We start from the raw sequence: 18280 nt of genomic DNA, 5'->3' as shown, positions 1-18280 counted from the left end.
GTGTTCCTTGCTCCGGGAAGCAAGTCTTTCTCATAATTCGTAGTTCCAACACCACCCTCACAAAAAAATGATTGGATCACGGGATTTCTTTTGTTGGACAAGAAGAATGTGAATTTCAAAGGAAGAGATAGAGAGCTTTATATTTTTCAGAGAGAGAGCGAAAAAACGCAAAAGAACCAAATTAAAGAAAACAAAAAGCAATGAAGAACAAAACAAAAAATCTCGTTGCGTATATGTACTAAGATATTTTTTTTCTCGAGTGAAACAAACCCACTGTGTTTAATTAACCTTGTATATGTATTTGTGTTTGGTGAGTTAAGTTGTGTATGAGTTTGAGATAAGTCAGGAGACGGGGGAAGAATAGATAAAATAGCCCTATGTAAATATCTTCGAAAGAGAGAAGAGAGCAGAGATCAAATAAAACATCAAGATGGCCGGCCACACATATCTTGCTTGTGGTCTGGCTGTCAGCGGGAAGTAGGAAATCAAAGAGTCGGATTTCGTGAAAGAGAGAGGTCGGAGAGGGTATCAAAGACAATCGGTACACACAATCGCCGTCCTCATTCAAACAAATTTTGATCGTTAAGCAAAGCCTGAAAACCAGCGCGGACCAAGAGAGATGGTTATCAGTAATCAGATTTTCACCAAAAGAACAACATTTTTCAGGAACGTACCAAACCCTTCAGATCCTTCATTAATAGCAATCAAGAACATCCGCCGCAACTCCTCATACGAGTCATAGGAAGGTAGGCTAGAATTGTGATTGAGACACAATGAGAAATCAGCGATTTGTGGGGTCGAAGTGAACGAAAGCTTTTGAGAACTCACTCAATTTGATTGAAACATGTATGGGCACTGGGTAGGACGTTTTTGGTGTGCGCGTTGACCAATGAGAACTAAGTAATGTCAAACAAAAAAGGATACGAAATCAGTATTCATCATAACGGGTCGATAAGCTGTTGAAAATATGTCGGGACCGACCTTGGTGGCGCCCTGTGCTCCTTGAAGTGCACCAAAGCCTTCGAGAGGAACTCTCGAGCTACCAGTGGCGAACTGGAGCAACTTGGCACGTTCCTCCTGGCCGAAGGATCTGACGGCCCTCCAGAACCACGTCACGGTGGAATCGCTTTGCTGGAACTGATGGAGCTCGGTATTGGCTCTCCAGTCTTCCACATTGATGTCAGGGAGTCCATTCAGTAAGAGCTGGAGCTCGGTGGCCGAGAAGATCCGGACAAGATCGCGGGGGATGATTTCGTCGAAGCCCTTCTTGAAGGCGTCGATCTGCTCTTGAATCGAGACTGTCAGTCGGTTTTGGACGAGCAGTTGCACGTATTCTGCCTTGTTTTCGTTCGTTACTGGGATCTCCTGTCCTCCTGGTTTGAGGTCAACGATCCTAGTCGAGCCAAAGTCGTCGGCTTCGACGCTAAAGGTAAGCTCGAAGATCCCGTCGATGTCATTGTCCAGCATCCACTTCAACGAACGATGATGCTATATAATGGAGGGTTACGTCAGTATGTATTTAAAAATCAGTTAAGAAAATTGAGTGGGTCACTTACGTCTGGGTCAACGGATTCCAGATCGCTTAAGCCAACCGAAATGCCCAAGAGATGCTTATAAAACGCCAGGGTAAAGTAGGCATCTACTACTCTTCCGTCGTACAAGGCTAAATAAATCAAGAGTGTACGAGTTAATGCCAGACCTTTCAGGAATAATTAATTCCTCGAAAATAATAACTTACCTTTTCCAATAACCCGTCCGCAGAACGTAAAGAATCCCAAGTGATCAGGATTGACGGCACTGGCGCGATTGGGTTGATAGGTTTTCGAGTCTGCCGCACTACCTGTGAAGAGCGCGTAGTTGGGGTCTAGCATCTGCTTGACCAAGATGGTCAACCACTCCCTAGTCACTCCACCGGCATCGACACCTTCCTCGTCATAGAATCTGACGCTGAGCTTCCCGTACTTCAGCTCGTCTCCGGTGCGCCGGGCGAGACTGTGGAACGAGTCTTCAAACACGTGCGGTCGACGGACGTTCAACTGCACGTTGCCGTATTGCTCGCGGGATCGAGCCTTGTGCAACTGCTGACTGAAGTAGTTTCGCTTGTTGTCGAATTCGAGTACCTTGGGGTTGTGAACTAGAATTGAGAAGGAACCGCTCATCAATCCAGGATTGTTGCGCACCATCGTATTAAGTACTTTTCGGTGTCGCTCGGTAAAGTTTAGGAAGAATCCATTCACGGCGTCAGACGACAACTCTTCCGGTCGGGGCGACAATGATCCGCGATGCAACTTGAGGGAACTAATCCCCGCATGTTTGCATACCACCAAGAATGATTCCATCAGTGGTAAGAGCACGGTGGCAATGTGAATCATATCATCTCGCTCTTGGACTAGAGTGAGACATTCGCTGAGCTTTTCCCACAACGTTTTGAATTGAACTCCCGATGATTGAGCTTCTTGAGCTGATTTGGCACTCGTCGGACTCGTGACATCGACCCCACTGAGCGTCAGGGGCGAAGTGGGTTCAGGAAGTGGCAATTGAATACCTTCTTGTTTCTTCGCATGCGCGTCCAGGAATTCGGTGGTCTTCAAGATCCGGAGCAACTTGGCTTGCTGGGCAGATGCGGAAGAGAATTTGGCCAATGTGGTGGATCGTACTTCGGCTGCATTTGGGGCTTCGCGAATCGCTTCTGAAAGCTCGTCCAGGTCGGGCAGCAAAGCATCACCTAAGAATTTTGCGCGTTCAAGTAGTTCGGCGGCAATCACCTCTCGGCCATTGGGGCATGTCGAAATAGCCTGAATGAATGTAACGGTGTGGCTAAATGTTTTGCTGGAGCATTCACCAGAGTCTAGAACGTTAACAATCATTCGCAGGTCGTGTGAAGCGAGCGCTGGAGCTTTTTCAAGCGTGGTAAGAGGGGCATCGGTTTTGTCGGCACTTGTCTGGGCAGGCCGAGCATCAGTCGTAGTGGTAGCTCGGGCTGCAGCCCGACTCGTTGCGGTTTCTGAGATAGCCGGTGCTGAACCAGCCTCATTGAGAGGAGCACTAGAGACAGTGGAAGTTGAGGCGGCCGGTTGATTCTTGGTTTCTTCTGACTTTTTAGCGAGTGCAGTCAGAGGTTTTCCGATCAACGCGAGCAAGCTAGTGATCGATTCAGTGAGGTTGGGGTGTTTGAGCAGACTGGCACGATCGAGCAATGCGAGCAAACCGACGATTGGATAAGTAACTGAGGTGTTACTCTTCTCCTTACCCTTACTTTTCTTGGCAGAACGTTTGTGGAGAGCCACGTGTACTTCCTGCTCGGTAAGGAAATAAATCGGAACCCGGTCATTGGAAGTGACGAGAAGAGACAAGGCCTCCAAACATCGGAGGGCAATCAGGTTGGGCACGCTTTCGCCAGGGAAGTGAGGAAGTGGCCCGACGTGAGTTTCGCGCCTCAATTTACTCGTCGACTTCGGTGTGACGGGTGTTAACGCCTTGCTGGCTCGACTAGAAACTTGCGAGAAGCTGCGATCGATAGTTGCCGAATCTCGTGTACCATCTTGGAGGAGCCCGAGAAGGGTGCTGATTAATTCTGTTCGACTCCGGGAGTTTTCGCAGAGATTGACCAAAACCTTCTGTAGGGAATGTCTTCGAAGAGGCTGGGGGAAGAACATCAACCTGACCAGGGCAGCAATACCTGATCGATCGAGAACCTGAACAGCGTCGACCTTGACGGGGACTTTCTTGCCAGCCGAGGGAATAGGGGAAGCGGAAGTGACAGGCAACCCGGTGAGTGGATCACGGGCGCGGCCGGAACGAACGGCGTGCTGTCGGCGGAGAACACGGTCTCGTAGCGCATCGACTTCGGCAAGCAGATTGGGAGGAAGAGTAGAGATAAAGCCATCGTCTTGCTCGAGCAAGACAGCTTCTCTAAGGCTGGGGTCAAGACCGGCGAGAAACGTGGCCGGATCAATCTCGGGGTCGGCAGGCGCCCGATTACTACCAGCGGCGGTGGTGTTTCGGGCGAGATCCTCGCGACGACGGCGCTGCTGATCAGCAACTTCGGAGCGAATAACCTCGGCGCGGATCTCCGGAGGAAGAGCATCCAAAAAGTCGGTGCTGATGCTGGAAGGTACCGGGACCGATAGTTCTTCTCGTACCGGTCGCTGTTCTCTGAAGTGCTGGTTGAGAACTTCTTCTCGCATATCATCCGGCAGCGCTTCCAAGAAAGTGGGATCGATGCCGGTGTCGGTGATATCAACTTCGGCACCGTTGATCGTGATTGTGACACGTTGCGATGATCCGGCCGGTGGAGCAGCACTGGTTGACTCGGCGCTGGAGGTAGCTTGATCTGCGGGAGCTTCTGGCTGAGCAACAACAGACTCGGTAGCTGTTGGTGGCTCAGCGGATTCGACGGGCTCCGGTGCATTCGACCCTTCAGCCGTCGAGCCAATCCTGTCCGCCAGCTGACGAGCCAGGTTGATCACTTCAACAATGTCGTCCTGGGAGTCCACGCCTTGCATGGCGCTGTTCTCGGGTAGTGAAGCGGCTGAGGGATAGAGAGGAGATCAGTTGAAACAAATGGACTTCTGAAGAAACGAAAAATTAACTCACGCATCGACTGGGGATTGGATTGCTCCTGAACTGGTTGATTGGCGGCTTCTGTCCCATCGTGCATTTCCGCATCCTCGGTAGCTGCAGGTTCAGGAATAGGAGGATTAGGGTCATCGGCAGAAGCGTTGACGAGAGCCAACGATTCAGCAATGCCGGTGACATCGACAGGCATGGGCAAGACACCATTCTCTTCGCGCGTGGTCGTCGATGTAACGGCATCGGTGGAAGGTGCAGGTGCAGATTGGGAAGACTGAGCCTGGTTTTCGCGCATACGCCGGGCTTCACTGGCCAGCTTGGAGAGCTTCTCTCGTTCCTGAAGGTCTTCTTTGGCTGTTTGCTTGGCGCGTGGGGATAGGAGATTGAAGATCGCGCGTTGGATCTTCGCGGGGTTTTCGGAGGATGATGAGATTTGTTGGAAGACTCGAGCCTCCTCGGACCATCTCGGCAGGGTGGCCAGTGGCATCAAAGTTTGTCCGGCAACTCGATCGGCGAGATGCCGATCAAGTCGGCTAGCTGGGGGAGGCTGGTTAGTTTGGCCAACCAAGCCTTGTGGGCCAACAGGCATCACAACGCCTCGCTGAGGATCGATGACAACGCCACCAAGGGAGGGTCCATTGGGCCCTTGACCGAGATCAATGTGAATTGGACGCTGGCCGTAGGCAGCCGTGCCGAGAATATGTTCGATGAGCTGGCCAGCCCCACCTCCGAGGAGATTTTCGATTGCTGTGATCCACTGATCGACTGATCCGGATCGAATGTCCATCCGACGATGAGAGCGGGTAAAAGCGTCCGCACGGGAAGGCCTGCCGGAATCTTCGACCAACAAGGGATGGGTTGAGATTCCCATGGACTGCTGACCAGTCCGGGGTCGACCAAATACGTTGTCTGTGGCTTGATCTAGCAAGATGCTAGCATGAGCGAAACGGAAGAGAAAAAGTATCTGAGAAAAAAATCTGCGGCTTACGGAGCAGAGTGGAATGGCCACCCAAGCCAACAGGGGCGGTTTGAATCTCGGTTCGCGGTTGGAAGGGCAAGACGCCGTTCCAAGACCAAGGCCCAGCATCGGCACGATTTTCACCCATGCCAGTTTCGATAACCACCTCGTCACCAAAATCAAGGGAACCACCTTCGAAGCCGTCGTCGGCAGCATGACCTCGATCACCAACCGAGCCACCGTCTTCATCCTCCAAGTGGTCTTCTATCTCGACTCGAGCCCCAGCATTGATGATTTGATCATCTCCTTCCGGTAGACCTAAGTCTGGAGCACCGGAGTTCAAAAAGTTCATGAGATTGCGAGCCTCTTCGTCCAGGTCATTGGCACCGTCCAATGATTGAGGCCTAATGATGTAAGAAACCCACAGAGAAATGTGTATCAGAAAATCTTCGGCAAAGACACGGGTAAAGAAAAGCGTGAAATCGGACTAACATGACAATTGTATTGGCTACTCCACGGTCAACGATTCCCATGTCCAAGTCAGTTTCATCCTCGTCTTCTGGATGATCATCGCCTTCATCATCGTCCCCATCATCATCTTCATCATCATCGTCATCTTCTTCATCATCGTCGTCTTGGTCTTCGTCGTCCTCATCATCCTCATCGTCATCTTCATGGTCACCATCAGAGGTATCGGAGTCCGGTTCGCCCATGTCGATGGTCACATCGCCTTCCTCATCAGAAGCATCTGACAAGTCGCTCCCTCCGAGCATCGCCCCGTCATCAAGATCATCCATATCAGCATCGTCGTCGTCAAACTGATCTTCTTCCTCGGATGTACTAGGCGAATTGTCTCGGTTTCCGGGCTCTAGCTCGCCTTCGTACAGACCAAGGGCCGAGTTTCGATAAAGATCTGGTGCGTCTTCTTCGGTAGGTATCATTGCTTCGTCTTCTACCGAGCTTTCGGTCGGGGGCACACTTTCGACTTCAATCGTTGAAGCTGGACCAGTAGCGCTGTCTCCGTTCTTCCGGTCGGATGATGCTCGACTGATCTTGGTGACTGCCTTGGTGAGATGTTCGAGGGGTCTCAGGATCGAGTTCAGTAAGCGTTGGACAGATGGGAAGTTAAGATCGACATCTGCCAAGGCATTGGAGAGAAGAGCTGCATAGTTCTTCTCGAGCATGATCTTCGCGATTTGGATTGGCGCTTCGCTGGGGCTTGCTGAGGGTCTTTGGGCAAAGGGGGCGGCAGTAAGAAGACGGAAAGTGAGATCTGAGAGGGCGTATAGTCGGCCGTAGCGAGTATCAACAGGCTCTTCGGACACGATCGCGTCTTGAATTGCACGTGCAAGTCCGGTGAGAACGAATGAGCGAGCGGAGGTGACGATGTCGGAAGGCTCCTTACCAGCGTTGGGCTCATGGCACAATGCGACCAAAACCATGATTGCCCAACTAGCAATCGCTGATTTCTTCTGTGATTCGGTCGTGTTGGGTTGAGTCAAGGGGCCGGTCGGAATCAAGTCACAAAGCATGAAATTCAAGATCTCGTGCTTGGACTTGAGATCTGCTGCTGCAGCGAGACTGGAGGATGTCGACGACTTTGCTGGTGACTTGCCCTTACGATGATGTGAGCTCATGAAACTGATTTTGCACTCGTTGTAAGAAGCCAACAGTTCGCTCATCCACGACATGATGAAGCAGGCATGGGAGAAAGCCGCAACTTGATGCTCATCGGCTTTCTCGAGTTTATTGGTCGACCCACCGAGGGCAGATGCTAATAGATTTGAAGTCGTTGCACTGCTGCTCGGACCGGTGGATCCAATATCAACAGTGTCCAAGCTTGGCATACGAGTGCTCTGCGAAGCTTGACTAAAGATGGGCGGTCGAACAATGCCCGGCAGATTAGGCGAAGTTGTGGGATCTGCGGCTGCACTGGGAGCTAAACAATCTTTCCCGGCCTTCAGCAATTCCGACATCAAGAACTGCATCGTTCCATCAACCGCGGGTCTCCAGGGCGCATCATCTGAAGGTTTTTCAGGATCAGTCGGTGCAATCTCATCAATCTGCATTTCATTGCCTGCTGTCTCACCAGAAGCAATTTTCAACGTCGAATTCGAAGCTTCCTTGTTGGGTTCTTGGGTAGGCTGATCCTTCTTGTCGTTCAAAGCAATCAGCCACGATCCACCCGTGGCAGCACTGTTTGGAACCAGCTTGCACGTCGCCGCAATCGTTTCCATTAAGGTCGACCAATCTCGCCAGGCCATGGGGACCAAGTGCCGGCAAAAAGAAGGTAAGTCAGATTGCCGGACGCGGCCATGAGAAGAGATGAAATGTGTGATTTCTTTAGTCATGATCGCCTGCTTGACTGGGTTTGATTCAACGGTGTGCCGAAGTAGCATGGCTGCATAGGGTAGACAGCCCCGAGACTCCGTTTTGAAAGAAAAGCTGCGGAGAAGAATGGCGGGCACGCCACTGTTGAGGAAAGCTTCAGCGACAGAATGCTTTTGGGTCAAAATGAGAAGCACTCGGATGGCAGCGAGGAAGTCGTGTCGACCACACTGCTGGCATCTGAGCACGTTGGTGCAGATTTGGAAAATCAGCTCCAAATCTTCTTCCGATGGCTGGCTGAATGCGGGGCTTGAAAGCTCCGGAGTTTTCGTCGATTTGGCCGCCGAAGTGGAGGCGGTCTGGTTGGCGGTGGTTTGACGGGGCTCGTTCATCAGGGCCGGAAGACCTAGAAAAGCGACGCTGTCCGGGATCGGGTTATCAACATCTTCGTCCTCATCATCGTCTTCGTCGTTTTCATCCAGCTCCTCAGCAGCAGGCTTGGTGAGTTCAACTTCGGAAGCCGGCTTGTCCTTGGCGTAAGCTAAGATGGCCTCGACAATCAAAAGCGAGGAGGCAAGCCATTTAGGAATCTCTGTTACTTCGAGGGACTCCTTCATCAAGCCAGTAGCATTACGGAGTAATGCTACAATAGTCCTCAACAACGTGTTTGCATTGCGATGCAGGGACGCTTCGAAGGACGAGTCATTGGCCAGAAGGGCGAGCATTCTTAAGCGGACCGAGATAGCTGGGACGTTGTTGCGCGACGAGTCTTCACTGGATGGGTCGGATGACGGTGAGAAAGATTCGAGCTCGCTGAGTAACGTGGCAATCCCATCGAAGGTCTTGTTATCGTTGGCCATCGATTTCTTTTCGAATGCTTTGAAGGCCGTTTTCAAATCAAACGCCAATTCATCGTACGACTCGGCCAGGATCAAGCTGCGCTTGAGAAACATTGCTCGCAGTGGATCTCGGAGTTCGCTCAGGGCAGTCTTCATCTGAGCCCGAACTTCGTCGAGTTTAGAAGTCTTGCTGCTGGCTGGATCGCTCACTTCGGCTGATGGGATTCTGGGTGTCGTGTGTCCGTCGTCGCCAGAAAAGCTGCAGTTCTCCGTGCTCCCTTGAGGATCTGCGGTCCCTGAATCTTCAGCCGAGGCCTCGACCATCGGAACATCATGATTGTCGGAGGCTAATTCGCGCTCAGCAGGTGGGATCGGCAGGACTGGGGACAGGGGTGGAGAGGTGGCAGAACCTAATCGCGGGGTGGTCATCACCTCATCAGCAATAGCCACAAGTTCGTTTGGTGAGCTGTCAGCTACGTCCGCCGTTTGGGTGCTTGCTTCCGGGGCGGTTTGCTCTTCGTTTGCCCCAGGTTGGTCTGCAGATGTCGATGGCGGGGCGGCGGCAACTGCCGCTGCTGCGGGTGCAGGTGCTGCTTCCTCATCTCGGGCACGTTGAACTAAGACAGGCGAGGCAAGTAGGAACTCGGTTGCCAAGTTGAGGTTGTTATGAGTTCTCGCCAGGGCAGTTTCGCAAGCAGAACGTGGGAATCCCATGTCTACCAGGCTAGCGATTCTTCCCTCGTCCGGTACAGCGGGTGGACGTCCACCTGAGAGCGCGTAAGATGCGAGGTAGCTAGAACCTGTCACACCTCCTAATCCTCCGCTCAATGCCCCCGTGATTCGGTCTAAAGAGGTGTTGGTGGTGCCCATCAAGTTTCCAACGGTGGTAAAAGGGCCAACCGGAGTTGGTTCTGGAGAAGCCTCGCCATCGGCCTTGATGATGTCGAGCAAAATCTTTACAACTCCGCGGACAACGTTGGGGGGCGCAGTATTCAACCAGTCGGCGCGCCACAGACGTTGAATGTCAGCCAAGATCCTCGCACGCATCGAGATCAGCAATCCGGGAGCATCAAATGGGGGGTCGACCAGATCCTTCCAGCTTTGCAGCAAAACGGTATGAGGGGACTCCAATAGCGCAGTTGATGAGCAAAGGGTCTGCAGTAAATCGAGGGCGACCTTCAAGCCACCGTACAGATGGACCAGTAAGACGTTCTGAGCTGGCGTGCGGTTTCCTTCCTTCGAGAGCGAGTCGGTTTGGTCAACGTAGCGGTTGAATAGCGAAAGAATGGTCTGCAACCCGCCGCTGTCGTGGAAGGGTGATAAGATTAAGCTGTTCAGGGTTGAGCGGCTTCCTCTTTCCTCAGTGAGCAACTGAGATGCCGTATTCAGGCAGACGGTGAGGTATGCGAAGTTTGAGAACGGATCCTCTAGCGGAGATCAAAAAAAAAAAAAAACGACCCTATGAGCAAACAATAGACAAAAAAAATACATGTCAGAAATATTCTTACCTGCACCCGGCCATACTAAGTGCCCTGTCAAAACTTGTGCGAGTAAATTCGCCGTGTAGAGAGCTTGTTTTTTTAACGCCTCGTCTGTGACTCGGCGAGAGGATAGCAACTTGATGATAGCTAAAAATAAGGAAATGAACATTAGCAAGAAATCGTCGGACATGCACAGGTCATGCAGGATGCTTACCTGAGAAGAACGGGTTGAGTGATTGTGAAATTGAGGCTGCGATCGACCGTAAGGCTTTGGCATTCTCAATGGATGATTCAGTGGCAGGAGTCCCAGCAGTTTCAGTCGCCTTTCCAGTGACAGAGTCGGCGCGTCCAGCGGATGTCATTGAGACAGCTTCGGTATTCGAGATGGCATTGGCTAAGAAGGAAAGCAAACAAGTATCAGTAAATGTGTGATTCTCTTGCCAAAATAGAGCGGAATAAACTCACTTCGGATGGTCGTCACAGAACTGATCTGGCTCTGGTCACCGATCGAAGGAAGGACCGGAATGGATACAGTGCCTGATGACGATGACGGGATTGGGGCGGTTGTCGCGGTCAAGCCGGCAGCAGGTGTAGTCCCATCGGACCAAGGCTTCGGCGCAAACGCCTTGATCAAAATGTGCTCCCAGAAGACCACGCGCTGCAGGGCACCCAAGATCGTCACCGTGTCGGACTCTTCGGAATTGTTGAACACTCCAAGGATTCCGGCGGCGGTTCGGGTGTGAGAGTAGCCACTCGCGACGCAGATGTCGCTCAAAAACGATATGTAGGCTTGGATCGAAATCAGACGACGGAAAATATGATTATGGCCGTCGACATCAGCAGCTAAAGCAGCAAGAAAAGTGGCAACACATTATTAGCTATAGGAATGACGAGTGGCAAAGATGACGTGGACGAGATGCGAACTTACGAGTAGTTGAGACCATTTTCAGCATTTCCGACTCCGGCCGAAGGGTTTGCCAGAACGGTTTGATTTCCATCAGGTCGGATCGGAGTTGCTTCATCACAACCGTGAGTGTTTCGCGGGGTAAGGTTTCGGTAACAACCCTGATGGTTGAGCTAAACGCCTCGGCGGCCGGTGTAGTGGCAAAATCGTAGGGAATTGAAGGCAGTCGGAGTAGGCCCAATAGCTTGTCCAAGGCGCCCAAGGTAATAAAATCTTGGCAATGCGCCACGTTCTGTAGCATCGATTCGAGCAACTGCAAAGAAAGTGGTAAGGGTTTGCAGTGTGAGTTACTCGGGAATGATATAAAAAAATGGCAGTTGGCTTACCCTACAGGCGACGTCAATCAAGAGAAGCACAAGGTTGTTGGCGTAATGATCTTTTTCGTCCTTTTCTTTGTCTTTTTTGCTAACACTAGCGGTCGCCGACTGGAACAGAGTAGTGGCTGGGGCAGGTGCACTTGGATTGTCATTCATGACCACATCCTGAGAGTTGTTCTCGGCGGGAGCTGGCGCAACGGACGATGAGGGGCCTTCGATTGCAGCTTGTGAACTTTCCTCAGGACAAGGCTTCAATTGGACATTTGCCAATTGACTCGTGTTGATATTGACGGCGTTTCCAATGCGATCGATTTCGTTCAAGAAAGTCAAGGTGGAATCCAGGACCGTCTTTTTCAGCGAGGGTTGATGTCGGATCAACTCGTCGATAGTACTTCCAACAACGGAGGCGTGGTCCCTGTCTCTTAGAATACGGGCATGCCTTTCAGACGTGAACACCGAGAAGATGGCCGGGATCGCTTGACGGTCGTTCAACTGCTGTAGGCCTACCTCGTTTAGGCAGAGGGCGCCGAGAGCGGATGGTATAGCGGCAATCACGTCGAATGCCGGTTCGATACCACTGTCAATTGCATCGTACAGGGCTTCAGGCAAGCCTGCTTCTTGAAGAATAACCAACGAGGTCGGCTCGCTGTGAATCAACGTGGACATCATGTTGATGGCCAGGGAATAGATTTGATAACCGAATACTGCCTTGTTTTGGATGATCAGCTTGATGGACTGAGGCAGTTGGGTCTCCGTCAAGTTGCGAACGCTTTCCAAAGTTCCAGCCGAAGTAAGCAAGCGCTGGATCGAGCGGAAGAGAGCCTTGAGAAGGCCGGCAGAGGAGTGCGAGAGCATCCCGATGAGCAACTCAGACGGTTTGGATGATGAAGTGACGTCGATAGGGTGCTCGGCAATCGCTTTGTCGACCTCTTCCTTGATTCGATTAACGAACACCTTGAGCCCGTCGACCCCGTTGAACAGGGCAAATGCCGAAGTGAACCCATAGAGTAGCCCATCCAGATTGGTAACGGCTCGGATCACGGTTCCGATCTGATTGGGATGAGAGTTCTTACAGATATCAACGAGTACAGGTACCACACCGGCCCCAACGAGGAGAGAGCCAGCGTACACACTAAGCTGGAGACAGCTCAGGAAGCAAAATAGGGAATCGATGAACTCGTCTTTACAAGCCGCTCGCTCGCGCTCGAGCTCCTTCGCCATCTTGCGCACTACCTGCATCAAGGTACCGTGACTAACAGAAACACCAACTGCACCGGCAACCTCAGCAATCTTGCCTCGATATCGGGAAATACCTTCCAATGCGTAGAAGGCGGCGGCCTGAATGTCGCCACCGAGACCGTCACCACCGATTTCCAGATTGATAAGCTCGCTGAGTTGGGATATCAGACCGGGCTCATAGATGAACAATTTTGAAACAGCTGTCGTTTCGTCGGTCGTGTGGGTATAGATCGCCAGGGCCAACAGTCGTACGACGGCGAATCGCCGAACGTCCAGAGAGTTTCTGAGGGCCATCGCGATCCGGATCCGGTGGAAGAGCTTGAATCGACAATCAATCGGTAGCTGATGTTGTTCAATGAGATCAGCCAAGATATCCTGGGGCCGCCTACCAGAGGCCAGGGTGTCAGGCGAAACGTGGATAGTGGCTAATCCCTCGACTGGAGCAAGGGGTTGGGTGGGGGAGGTCTGGGAAGCGACGGATTTGTCTTTCGACCGGCCTTTGGGGGTTGGGGTAGTTGGAGTATGAGCCAGTTGGGTTGAGGAGCTTGAGGGTTGGATGGAGGAAGTGGTGGATGGGCCCGGCATCACTTCCTTTCCCTTGCCTTTTTCGTCTACGGCCGGCTTGGTGTCAATGGCAGGCTGTGTGGTCGGCTTCAGGTCAACCTTGCGATAAAAGAGAAAGGTAACTTCGGGAGCGTTGCGGGGTGGGTTGGTTGGAGCGGAATTGATGTCCATGTTGGCATCCTCCGACTGAGAGGAGGCGGAAAGGGTGTGTTGGACGAGGTCGACCAAGCTGAGACCAGTTATGTCTGTTCCGCTGATCGACGACCAACTCTGGAGCAGGTCGAGCAGTCGCGAGTGAGAGATCCCAAAACCACCGTTCATGTCTTGATGTTGGACGCTCCACTGTTGGGCCGAGCGAAGGATCAGACGGAGATTGGCCAGAAGCACGTCCGTGTCGGTAGTGAGGAGAAAGTCGTTGAGACGCTATAGTTAGAAAACCGAAAGGGAGGAAGAGAAGTCAGTTACAATGCTGGGGAAGCAGAGCTGGGATCGAAGCATGCAAGGAAAGGGGACAAACGTCGTAAGATGAGAACAGCTTTCGATTGGTGCAGTTCTCGAGCAGTAGCTTGATGAATCCAAAGATGGCGAGGGTCATCCGTTTAGTGATCGGGGCAAAATCGTTGACCTGGACGCCTATCCGGTTGGAATCGATTTCCTTGATCTCTTTACCATCCGAATCTTTCTCTTTCTTGCTTCCTGGTCCTCGCAGATCATACTCCTTGATCGTCGCTTCCAGGTATCCGTCAAACCGATTCAGAACGGGGATCCAGAACATGAGATCCGATCGAGGGTATTGCCATCCGGTCTTGATGGCATCTTCGAGGGCAGTGATGAGCTCGTGATCGGGAAGTTGAGAAAATTCCTTGATGAGCACGACCACCTTCGGATTCTGTTATCGAGGAGAGCCGGATTATCAATGCCATTTCCTTATCCTGCATACTCTGACAAGAACGCGACTGACCGTTTCGGGCGCCTTCTTCCAACTCCGCTTGATCCGGGTCATGGTGGCTTCGGATGAAACGGAGGCGGATGGGGACGGGGGCTAGAGTGAGAGAGAGGGCGGGGGAGTGATTCGGGAGCTGAGAGGGGTCGGACCAATGAGCCAAGGAGATCGATCGGAGAGAGGTCTGAATACGGACAGGTAGAGGGGAGTGGGAGAAGGGTAAGTTGAACAGACTTGAACAGGATGATTGGAGGTAGCAGAGGCAATACCGAGTTGGAGGGAAGGGTCGATCGATTAAATGCAAACGATGAAAGGGTTGGAGAGGACAGGACAATGATCGGAGGGCAGCTTGGGCTGGGGGAGTTCAAGCTTGTCTGGAGAAGAAGTGCGATGGAAAACAGCCAGGCCGGATATGGAGAAGCGCAGAGACAGGGAGGCAGGAGAGCGGGAGAGGGGAGGGGGGCGAGAAAACCGGGCATAAACCAATCAGACCACAGCGTCTTAAACCCGATTACTGCCCGTCATCACCCTCAAGGCGTTTTGGACTTCAGATAAAACCAATCACTCTTCATATGCAACCACATACAACCCGACTCGTCATCATCTTCAACCAGCCATCGAAAGACATCGAACCCGTGAGCACGAGGGGCTAAGCTTTGCACACAACAACACTTCGAATCTCAAAACACCAGGCAGCTTTTCACATCGCTTCTGGGCTAATCAATATGAGAGCAAGCGATCTGACTCTGGGACTAAATAATTTCTCCCTTGGCGTTGCCATTGTTCCTTGTGTGCTCTCTGGCTGATGTACATAAGGTCTTGGTTTTGAGAATGATTGGGGCATTTTTTTTCGGGGCCCAATCTGAGGTACAATGTTCCCATAACATGTTTCTCACGGTCACTAGAGAAGGAACAGTTTCCAGCTGGGCAGATGTGTCAGTGTGAGTACATAACTAGGACAGTCATTCATGCTCTCTTAAGAAGGAGATTATTCTTACTCCTATTCACCATCACGTGTCACGTAATTGAAAGTATTCCAGCTTATCTGATCCTGTGTCTACTGCTCCAAGCCCCAGCTAAACCTGCTAAAAATAGTCCAATTATCTTCTCATACTGGACCAGATATTTGGTTATAATCAAACAAGAATTGATCTGAAAGCTAATAATTTTTAATGAACATTGTTGATCAGGCTCTGTGAGGGATGAAGAGTTTGGGGTCAGTTATAATATGCTTCAACCCTGGATTGGAACAGAGTGCAGCACACTGCCAGTGGCCATTATGCCCTGGTTGTGATATGTTGACGATGATAGTATTAGTAGTAATATGTAGCTGTAACTAGTAATGTTGAGCTGTGAAGTCTTATTCCCTGATGCAGCTGGGGCAGGGAGCCAATAGAAGACATAAGGCCTGCGCCTGGTGAGGTATTCTGTGTGACATGGGATACACTTCAAGGTGTTTTGACTACATAGCCTCAACAATGGTGGAGGGAATTTACCTACTCAGAGAACATTCTGGGGGCATCAATTCAGCTAGCCTGGAGGGCCCTATCTCAAAGTGATCTAGATTCCACACATACAATCTAGTCTAATCCATTTGATAACACTTTGAACTTCAGAGATTTCAAATCCCTCACCCTTGTACTGTACCCCAATGGCCAGCCCTGTCTGAGCTAGTACAGATCTGATTAGATATAATGTTTATGTTGCAGTGGGTTGTGACTGTATATGGAGTAGAGAATCAAGCTGAGAGCTTCAGTGACGAGTGGAGGGTGGGGAGGACCTAGAGATGTGATGGCAGGTACCTGTTTCATTTGCCTTCAAGCTGCTTCAAGTACTTGTGAGTAAGTAAAATCAATATGTGATAAATTCAGTCCATCAAGTACCACTTGCCCTTGAGGAAGACACTCATATAACTGCATGGCTGGCGCAAGTGAGATTACAGAAGCCAAATACCTGCAACATCTGAATTTTGTGCTTGTATGTGTGCCTTCCAAGATAGTTAGCTGAGTGTCTTCTTTGAGTCCAAGTGATACTTGATGAGATTAAAATGTTACAAATTGATGTTTTTTGTTCACAAGCACTTGGAAGCAGGTTGAAGCTAAATGGCCCAGGTACCTGCCATGACAACCCTAGAAGGACCCCAGTACTGGACCATCTCATCTAACCTCTAGCAAAAAAACATTTTTCCAAAATGTTACTGATGTAAATTGTATTTTTTCAACTGGCATACTCATGATTGAGTAACTGGAAGGGTGGAGGGAATATGTGCTTACAAAAGGAAACAAAGCTGGCCCAATGTGATCATCCAACCTGCCAGCTATGTGGACCAAATCTGGCCGAAAAGCAGCATGCGCCACAGCTGAATCCTTGGACACCTGGAAGTATGTGCAAAGTTTGAACTGGGGTGCAGAGGTTGGCAGGAGGTTTCACAACACTTTTTTTGCAGCTGCAGAAAGTCCCTGTGGCTAGGAGCTTTCTGAATACATAGTTAGTCTATGTAGCTCAGCCCCCAGACTGAAAACTCCAGCATGTTGCCTACATTTTTTGGCCCCCTTAAATATTTCTATCACCATCCATTTCTGTTTACATACTTTTTCAAAACTTCAGGTTATTCATTTTGTTTTTGATATGCACACTCAGGACCCTGGATACCCCCGATGGAGGTGGCCCGTGGGTGACCAAAATTCTAAGATTCTGGCAAGATTATTACACCAGGGGGCACTGGGGAATGTTTTGAGGGCTGATTCATACATTTTTGTGACTATGGTTGGGCCAAAATCCCCCCACCCCAGGGAACCAAAAAACCCGGATGACAAGCAGAGGCCTGCGGGTTTTAGCAGATTTAGCTGAATTTCAGCAGACATTCATACGTTTATGGCATGTTTGGCTCGTACCCTATTGGGTTTCAAAGCCCATTCATACCAATTTGGTGCCAATTGAAAACAAAAATTAAATAAGGTTACCCGCTTCCTTCGGGGGTTTCGAGGGACCTGCACACTCACTATGTAGGGTCAGGCAGGGTCCGCCCAAGGATTCACAAGGCTGAATTGTTTGCAGCGCCTTTGATTCACATGATTGACCTCTGGCAGTGGTATCAAGCTAATGCAGACAGACAGTGCAAATCCTGTCGATGGATTCTGCAGACTCAATGTATAGTTTGAGTTCTTTGTTTGTGGTCTCTGAAGAACACCAACTTGCAAGCAAGAAGCATTGGAAAGACATGTTGTAGGGTTGTCACTGGTCTCTCCACTGTGCTGAGCATTGCAGTACTGTACACCTATCAGACCATGGAATGGAGATGAATTCAAAGCAGTCCTACCCGGTAAGTCATTTCTGTTTGTGCTTCTGAAAAGAATACGGCGAGCTGCTTACCTGTAAAACGTCGTCATTGGTTCATCTGCACTACGAATCTGCAGTTGCATGTAAAACGCCCGGTTGTTTTCGCACTTGGGGCATTGAGCTAAACAAAGAACAAACGCATCGTCAACTGCGGCTCTCCAGGTGCGACGGAGGGGTTATAGAGGCTGAAAAAAAAAGAGAGACTCGGACCAGACCTTCGGTTTGGTCCACATTTTTCCATGCGTCCTCGCCCCCCAAGACGTCGTCCGCTTCCTTGCGAGTCAGAACGGTGCGATCAGTGTACTACGGTTGGGATGGAGATGTATGCAAGCAATTCAGCGTGGGATGGAGACAGTGAGTTGCAGAGGATGCTTGGAAGCCACTGACGTTACGGTAGATCGGATATTCGTAGGGGCACGTTGTGCATTCGAATTTGTTTTCGCCGGTCGCTCGACTTACAACGAGCATGTTAGAACAGGTTGGACAGCTTCGAAGAGAGCGTTTCCAGATGAGAATGGAGGGGAAGAAAAAAGCAGAGAACCCACGGCAAGCAAGGTCGGTCAATTCAGCTCATTGCGAGTCACCATCCCCAGATAGGAAGATAAGAGAGTTGGAATACGGGTTGTTACAAGATCATGCTCGGGCAACTGGATCGATCGTCGTCTGGCGAGTCGAGTTGGGCCAACGGGATTGATTGTCGGAAGTTGCGAAGAGGCGGTGTGTGAGTGTGTGGCCA

The 18280-nt window shown here is 50.8% G+C and overlaps 2 protein-coding genes across 2 annotated transcripts; both read right to left on the bottom strand.

Annotated features, from left to right (window-relative positions):
• Positions 1–582: 582 nt before the first annotated feature.
• PtA15_17A373 (uncharacterized protein) lies at positions 583–14265 on the bottom strand (the record flags this gene model as incomplete). Its single annotated transcript, XM_053164483.1, has 16 exons — positions 583–593; positions 675–751; positions 829–896; positions 982–1488; positions 1557–1663; positions 1739–4531; positions 4597–5493; positions 6420–9233; positions 9309–10124; positions 10206–10325; positions 10393–10572; positions 10644–11021; positions 11107–11395; positions 11469–13685; positions 13780–14151; positions 14224–14265. The coding sequence occupies 16 exons, from the start codon at positions 14263–14265 to the stop codon at positions 583–585; spliced, it is 11688 nt and encodes a 3895-aa protein (XP_053028446.1).
• A 3174-nt stretch (positions 14266–17439) lies between these two features.
• On the bottom strand, positions 17440–18012 carry PtA15_17A372 (uncharacterized protein; the record flags this gene model as incomplete). Its single annotated transcript, XM_053164482.1, has 4 exons — positions 17440–17482; positions 17578–17665; positions 17760–17847; positions 17932–18012. The coding sequence occupies 4 exons, from the start codon at positions 18010–18012 to the stop codon at positions 17440–17442; spliced, it is 300 nt and encodes a 99-aa protein (XP_053028445.1).
• Between the last annotated feature and the right edge of the window lie 268 nt (positions 18013–18280).

The sequence above is a fragment of the Puccinia triticina genome, chromosome 17A, assembly GCF_026914185.1.
Source record: "Puccinia triticina chromosome 17A, complete sequence".
Classification (NCBI taxonomy): Eukaryota; Fungi; Basidiomycota; class Pucciniomycetes; order Pucciniales; family Pucciniaceae; genus Puccinia; species Puccinia triticina.
Note: the sequence above shows the minus strand (reverse complement) of the source record. Positions and strands in the feature narration are given on the sequence as shown.